We start from the raw sequence: 8,380 nt of genomic DNA on the forward strand, positions 1-8,380 counted from the left end.
GAAACAGATCTGATGATCAGCTAGCAATCTCTGCCACAGGCCTGCCATTTGAAAAACCCTCCAAGGGAAGGACCTAGCCTTATTCACCTTTATGTCTCTAGTGACTAGGAAAATATTTGGCTCAGAATAAGTGCACAGAAAAATGTATGATCAGAGAATGAATGGGGAACATGGCAGGTCCTGGCTAGAGTTCCAGAAGTGTTATGGTTTATGATTAGGCTTCATGATTCTCTCCAAACTCACGCCTGTGCAGATCCACCCTCCCCACCCTGCCCAAAGCAGAGCTGAATCCAAAAATCTAGATTAGGGCAGGTGGGGAAGATACCAGAGAAACTGTGTTCCCTTTTATTTGGGGGCTGCATAGCCACTTACTATTCCTACAAACCACACACCTGTTGAAAAGGAGCACATCATAACAATTAAGAGCACACAGGCTTTTGAGGCAGATAAATCCTGACCAGGCCTCTTTCTGGCTACAGAACTACAGCTGAGCACTCAGGATGCTGAGCATCTTCCATGCATTATCTCAATGCATCCTCACAATACGCCGCTGAAGGGCATGGATTTCTCCCTCTGACCCTCCAATTCCCTGAGTGAGAATTAATGTCTTCTACCCCTGTGTTCCCAAAGTCCTTTTTTCACGACCCTTTCCTATAATTCACTTATGGGAGAGCCAGTTGGCATGTGGAGGTACATATCTGTTCATCTTGCCTCTCCAATTACACGTCAAGGACAGTGGAAATAGCATACACTTGAGAGTCCAAATACCTACGTTCAAATGCCAAACCCAACTTAATAGTTTTGTGAGGTTGGCTAAGACGCTTACCTCAATACTTGAGCCTCGATTTCCTTATCTGACAAATGGGGTCAGAAGTCCAACCTCAAGGGGATGCTGGGACATACAAACCTAATACCTATAAAGAACTATGCCTGGCACATAGTAGGTTCTTTAAAAAGTAAGAATGTCCCTCCTCCATCTCTCCTTGAGGGCAGTGATCACGTTTTACTCCTGGGCACTAACACCAAATCTTGCATATAATAAATATAAATCAAATGTAAGTTGAAATGCATTAAATGACAAGCTTTACTGTTGAAAAATAAAAATAAAACCACAAACCCGGTCTTGGTCTTTAGACCGGGTTCGTTTTTATCTCCCCTCCCCCTTCCCACACACTTCTTTACTCTTCTCTCTTTGGGTAATGTGAACTTTTTTTTTTTTGTACTCAGAAATTTTAAATGGCTAACAGAGCACCTCAGGATTCTTTCCTCCGGCCATTATCCTTCTCTTTCAAGTTGTGCTCAGCAAGATTATTTGGATATTGGAGCTAAAAACGGTCAGATTACAAGTGGAGGTCCCTGAAATGTAACATTCCCCATTGCAGGATTCTGGAATTACACCAAGCACCAGGGAGGGGTTGCTCTTCCCCAAAGAGTTCACTGTTCTGAAAAAAGCCTTTGTTTTAAGGCTTTGCAAAATTGCCCTGTGGAATCTTCTCCAGTCCAGGTCCCCAGCACTAGCCTGGGCCTGCTCACATCTAGAGTATCTATATACTCCCTGTAAAAAAGAACACTGAAGAGTCCTACCATCTTGAAAAAAATTGCTGCTCTCTAAGTCTTGGTTTGTATCTCACAGCACAATGCTCATTGTTTTGGAACCACTTGTTCTGATTTCTCCAGCAAACCCTGCTGATGATAGCAGCTACTAGGTCTGTGGTGCTGTGTTAGGTGCTTTATGTCAATTATCTCCTCTAATTCTCACAAAAACCCTGTGAGTCAGATATTACTGTTATCCCCATTTTGCAGAGAAGGAAACTGAGGCTCTGAAGGTCAAAGAACTTTGCCTAAGGTCACACAGCCAGCAAGCAGCAAAGCCCCAATTCAAACTCTAGTCTATCAGGTTCAAATCCCATTCCATTTCTGTTACTCCATACCGCCTCTTTAAACGGCTATAAAAGAAGGTCCTTTCTGTACAGAAATACTTGAGAAAATAAACAGTTTGGACTGGTTGATCTTTAGGTCCCTTCCCCCTCTTAAAAAAAAATCTATGGTTCTATGAGAGAAGAAAAAAAAAAAAAAAGGAAATGTAAGCAGGCCAAACATTATGAGGGTTGGCTTATCAGTATTTAATAACAGCTTTTGGATCAAAACTCTACAGAACCTTATTTATGGACAGACAGTGACTGTTAAGCAGAACCGTTTTATACAACCTTTTCATCTGAGGATATTGTAGCCTTCTACTGCCTTTCTATTAGTGAGAGATGGGGTGTGAAATTTGCTGGCCCTGCCAACATTATCCCATTAAATTATCTACCCTCTTTCAATGTAATTCACTCAGAGGCAACAGTTTGAGACTCAGGCCCTGTGGCTGTTCATGCCTGGGCGTTCTGAGGGGGGAGGCGTGAAGGAAAAAGTTCAGGTGGTGGTAGCATCCCAATGACAGAACATCAATCCACGTTTCACTGCCTTTACCAAAATAAAGTGGGTGCCACAATGATCCCATTCCTAAACAAACTGAAAACCCCAACCGAGCTTACTGCAACAAAGAGAGAGCCTTTTTACTGCTGTTTATTTTTATTTTGTATTCGTTAGCTTTTTAGATATTCCTGGCATGCAAGTCAGGCTCCGTGTAACAAGCAGCTGCATTTAGTTAAGGATCTCGAAGAGTTCCCCCAACCCAAAGCCCCCACCCCATCATCCCCCCGCTTCAACTCCAGAGCACTTTCTCAGAATCATAGAAGACTATTCCTTTCTGTCTGTCTACAGAACAGACTCTCCTGACGCACCTTGGGGATTAGGTAAGGCCAAGCTGAGGCTCTTCCGTTTGAGAAAGAGGCCTCGGAGACTTGAGTGTTTCCCAGACGGGGCTGGATTTGCGAGGGTCTGATCCACATCAGGAACTTGGAGTTGGCAAGCCAGCTCTCCCACTAGAGAACACTCTAATAAATCACCCCTTTTCAGCCTACACCCCAAGTTGTACACCAAGATGCAAATACAGAGGCACTTCATCAAAATACATCTCATCGCTGGTTGGAAGGAATTGCCAGACACACTCCTCAAACCGCATCCAAGGTGCAGTTCATTACAACAATATAATTCCTCCTGATCACAAGTACAGACTATAGAGGCCATTCCGGTCTATCTCTGAGTTACAGCAGGTCTTGCTCAGGCAACTCCAGCACGGGAAGGAAAACTGAAATTGGCTGTCTCCAATCATTTATTATAACCCCTAGATATGGCTAAGAGAACATCCCTTTGCTGCTCCTAGAAAACCTGGGGAAAAGGCACCTTTGGCTCCTACATAACATAAAAATAGTGTAAATTTTAAGACTTAAACCAGGAGAGACTGTCTAGGGCAGCAGTTAGATAAGAGCGTGAACTCTTAGCCTCTGTAAGGCCAGCAATGCCACTTCCTAGCCATGTGACCTTGAGAAAGTCATTTAACCTCTCTGTGCCTAAATCAAAATGAGCTAATTGTGCCACCGCCCTCATAGGGTTGTTGTGAGGATTCAGTGAGTTAATACTTGCAAAATGCTTAGAACGGTGACTGGCCTATTGTAAGGATTATGCAAGTGTCTGTTTAATAAATTGTGCAAACACCAGCATCTCAGAATGCTTGGGTTCACGGAAATACATTCCTGGTAGAGGTCAAAGGATTTGACACCATTCTTCAGCTTCTCTCAGGCCCAATAACAGTGGCCTGGTGGGAGAGAAAGCAGAAAGTGAGGAGAGATAGAGGCCCCATGGATTGTGCAGATCTGGGCTAAGGCCCAGGACCCCCCTCAACCAACCCTCAACCTTTTGCAACCTACCCAGGAAGGCAACTCACTGCCCCAAGCACCAAACACTCCAAATCAATGGTTCCTATTTTGGGGGGATTGCAGTTTCCTTAAAAAATCAGATTATAGCTAGAAACATACAAACACAAAAATGCACATTAAAGTTTGTGTATTATTTCTGGGGGGTTTCCTAGCCTTAATTTCAGGTACCCCAAGTTAAGACCCTCTAGGCTGCGTGCTCTTCCCCAGTACTTGCCATACATGGTTTCATTGAGATCTCATAACACTCAGGTAAGGCTGAGAAAAACTAATCACCATACCCAGTATGTGGCAGAGAAAAGATTCAAACCCATGTCTGTTAACTCCAACACCTGTGCTCATAACCATTAAGCTCTACTGTTCAGTTCTACTATACTCCCTTCATACTAGAAGATGAGACAAGAAAAGGAAAAAATCCTTGAAAATACGCCATGTTGAGTTTTTAACTAGGAAAAGCAAATAACACAACAATTTTACATACAACCAAAAAAGTTATTCTCCATTCATTCAACAAAAATCTATGGCCCACTTACTATATACGTGTATAAACATATGCCATTTATATAGATATATATGTACATTTTATATACATATATAGTCTACAGAGCATTCCTTTCTCCATAGGATGCTGGGTAAAATTTTCAAAAATATCTGAAATGGGGTATGTGGTACCACCAAACCACAGCCAAATTGAACACTAATGAATGCAAGTAACACACCACTTAGAAACTTTCAAGTCTCATTTGAGGCCTATGCTCACCATGTGGGAGATGGAGAGAGGAAAATACAGACCAAAGTTAAGTTTGTAAAAGGACTCCTAACTAAATGCCAGAAAGATAATCCCAGGTATCTGAATAGCTATACAGCCATCAGGTATACTGAATCAATATTAAAAATTAAATATTCCCAACACATTGCCAGAGGCAGTTGGACCACACCCCTTGTCAATTAGGCCTCTCTGTGTGGCTCCCCCAGGCAGGATTTTCAGGTGTCTCTAATAAAGATGCAGCTGGATGACTTGGTCTCCAGTGTTTCACCAGGAAAGCTAACAGTCCTGTTGCCCTCAAGAGATTCTGATTCTAGAAGCCGACAGGACAGGCACCTATTAAAACATCATTGGAAAGTTTACAAAATGACAGCAAACAGTAGCAGGCCACCCCCCTCTGCCTCCAAGCAGCCAAACCACAGAATCTACAGGATTCTGAGAGGCCTAGGTGGGTTCTAAAGGCCCTGAGCTCTGGGTACAGTTATCACGGCTTCAGCTTCTTAGAGAGGTTTAGCTCCGGGTTGGTAAGAGGAAGATGGGGAGAAAACAATGAACAGACCAGAAAAAGCAAATGTAAAGGTTTGCTCCTCCTGGCTAACAAAATAGAGAAATGATGGGAGAAATGCTGAGCACTTTTAAAATAAATAAATAAATGAAACATATCTCCCCTTAGGCTGATTTCCTGAGCCTCTGGCTGAGTTACCTTAAGAATCTTGGACCAGACAAGAAGGTAAATCTGAGTTCCACTAGAAGACTTCTCCCCAGAGAAAATATCAAGCATTCACAGAAATGGAAAGGGATTTATTAGACAATAAATAAGGCAGTAATAACTGATTTTAGCTCAATATTGAAGAGCTCAGAATAGGCAATACTCTTTATTTAAAAAAAAATTTTCATGGGAGAAAAAGAAACAATTTTAATTCATACGCATGGAGGTCCCACAGAAATGCGACCTAAGAAGTGGCCAAAGCTGGCAGCTTTTATACTTTTTAGACAAAGAAACAATAAATTTGTGAGGAATTTTTTTTAAGTTTTTTTAAGCCTGTAGACAATTAAACAAGACACAATTTGGGTGACTGCTGATAACAAAATTGTCTTACATTCAGCAAAATCATTGCCTGTACATTTATTTAAAGGCAGATAACCAAGGAAAGGTGCACTGTACCCTCCCTCCCCCATGATCTAAAAGCAACCACCGTTGAAAGCTTATGTAGAAGTAGAGTGAACAGAGGATATAACCGAAGTAATCAAGGCCCCACGCTAGGAGCCTTCCTTGCCTTAGCTAGAATCACCCTGGTTATCTCCACCTCAATTCACCGGGCAACCTGACATCAGAAGGATGTTTACAATGTTTTAGGCAGCATGGCCCCTTCTTTACTTTTCACCCAGGTGTGTGGCATGGAACCAGATGTTTGGCATCAACGAAGCAAACATCCATGTGACCAAGCTGTTTACATTTCATTAGGATTTTTCATCAAGAAGGTGCACTCCCTGCTGATGTACATCTTAATTACAATTAGGAGCTGTATTTACCCCGAGGAGCCTCCAGATTAGCCCAACCACACTACAGGATCAATTTCAGAATCATCCTCGGAAAATGTGGTTCCCACCTCCCCAAAGTCATCTCTAAGAAATCAAAATTCACCCACAACTTCCTTCCAGAGGGTGTTTTCTACTACGAAAAATATTAGCTAGATTTTAGTCTAAACTAATTCTGCAGTCATAGACCATGTAGCGAATAGATTTTTTCCCCTCAACTGCTAAATAGCCCAGAGCCTTTTTTTCCTAAAGCACAGCGTTAACTTAAAAATGAAAGATGCATGATAAAAGAGCATGGGTTGGGGCTGCGAGTGGGGGAGGGAAGAATCCAGGGGCTGCAGCACCCCCTCAAGGGATGCATGTTAAAAGTGAGACCCAAGACCCTGGAGACTTTAATCAACTTTCCCCCTCCAACCTCCAAAGAATGAATCGGCTGTCTCCACAGGCGCAGCCGGGCTCTTCCCTCTCATTGTGTACCGGCTTAGACGCAGCAAGGATCCCAGCTTCCCGCAGCGAGCTAAGACGCTCTGGCTTTCGGTGAAGTCTTTCTCTAACTGTTGCGATTGTCTTTGGAGATTACCAAAATCAAGTATGCATTAGCTGTCTTTTCCCCCCTTGTTTGTAACACACACACACACACGCACACACACACGCACTCTGGAGCAGCAGGCCTCCTCTGACAGCACATTTTGCACAAAGTGGCGGCGGCGGCAGCGCACATGTTGTGGCCTCCATCGTGACCCTACAGAAGGCCGGCGAGCCGGGGATGGTGGAGATGCGAGGCCGCCCGAGCCTCAGGAGGACAGGGTTTTTGTTTGGGTCGGTCTGCGGACAGCCTGGGCTCTCGCAGGCACCCCTGAAAATACAAACTCCCTTCTGGACCACGCTCTCCAAGGCGTCTGCGATTTGGGAGCAGGATGGACTTGCCTGAACACCGGTTGGAGTGCGTTAGGGGTCCGGCGTGAGATGGGGGGACGAAAAGCATCCCATCGCCCCACGACCCCCAACCCCTCCACGCTTCCTGTCAGCGCCGACAACTGCGGCTGGGCGCCGAGGAAGAAGTCCCCGGGCGCACCCCCGGCCCACAGCGGGGCTCCCGGGTGAATCCCCTCGCCTGCCTCCCCGGCGCCTGGAGTCGCGCTGGCAAGACCCCCGACGGGGCGCCGGCCGCCCCCCGAGGCGGGCGCGACGCTTCCTGTCTGCCCAGCGCAGGGCGGGCCGGCGGGAGGGTGGCCGGGGCCGGGCGGGCCCGCGAGCCGGCTGATGCTCCTCTTACCTTGGGCAGCGGCCCCACGCGCCGCCAGCAGCAGCGCGGCCAGAAGCGCCAGGAGCGGCGGGCGCGCCCCGCGGCGGCGCGGCCGGTGCATTCCTCCTCTCGCGGCGGCGGCGGCGGCGGCTCCCAGGCCGCGCGCAGAACATCCACGGGCTCTGCCCGGGGTCCCGGCCACCTCGTCCCGGCCGCTCTCCCCACAGGATGCCGGGGGCGTCTGAGAAGTTCTTTGTTCCCTCTAACCTGCTCCTTCGCCTCCGCCCGGCCGCTCAGGACCCCGTAAACTCGGTCCCTCCCCAGCCCTCTGGCTGCAGCCTCGCCGCGTCCCGGACGGCCAGTTCAGTCCCGGGCTGTCGGGGTCGCACTCGCGGACTGCGAGTCTCGCCGGCTCGGGCTCTGAGAAGGGCGCGCCCTGCGCCCGGTGGCTGCCGTCCCGGGGCTCCCTCCGTGGTGGCCGCGGCGTCTCCTCCTGCTCTGCGCGCTCGCTCTCTTGCTCTCAGCCTCCCTCAACTTGTCACTTTCCACCAACTCTCCAGCCCAGCGCCCGGGCCCCGACCAATGGCAGAGGCGAGCCCAGGCCGGCGACCCAGCGCCCTCTGCTGCTGCCTCTCAACACCCGCACCCTCCCAGACGTCCCAAAAGTCGTTGCTCCCGCGCCTCCCCTGCCCCACGACAGCTCAAACCTGCAGTGGGACTTGAGCCCAGCGTGCCCTTGGGGCCATTTGACAGAAAGGGAAACCGAGGCTCAGGGACACTTGTCGGGCTTCGCAAACCGGTTCGTGGCTGAATGACTTAGGAGACCCAGATTCTAACGGCCTCAGCTCTACCACTGTTAGCTGTGTGACCCCGGGTAATAGAACGTTTAGTGATATCATGCAATTTCCCTTCTGAGTTTCTCTTTGACCCAAGTGATTTATGTTTTCCCATTTTGTCTTCAATTTCTAGTTTCACTGCATCGAAATCAATGTCATCTGCACTGTTTCCTTATGA

The 8,380-nt window shown here is 47.4% G+C and overlaps 1 protein-coding gene across 3 annotated transcripts in view; it reads right to left on the reverse strand.

The window, feature by feature from the left end:
• ROR1 (receptor tyrosine kinase like orphan receptor 1) overlaps nt 1–7,487 on the reverse strand; it is a gene marked incomplete at its 5' end in the record, with an annotated part of 414,976 nt that extends 407,489 nt beyond the window's left edge. For all 3 annotated transcript variants that reach the window (XM_081217100.1, XM_081217102.1, XM_081217101.1), the window contains one exon: nt 7,397–7,487. In XM_081217100.1, coding sequence (XP_081073226.1) covers nt 7,397–7,487 — 91 coding nt within the window. The remainder of the gene's footprint in view (nt 1–7,396) is intronic.
• Between the last annotated feature and the right edge of the window lie 893 nt (nt 7,488–8,380).

Source organism: Mesoplodon bidens (assembly GCF_964165515.1).
Source record: "Mesoplodon bidens genome assembly, chromosome: 2".
NCBI lineage: Eukaryota > Metazoa > Chordata > Mammalia > Artiodactyla > Ziphiidae > Mesoplodon > Mesoplodon bidens.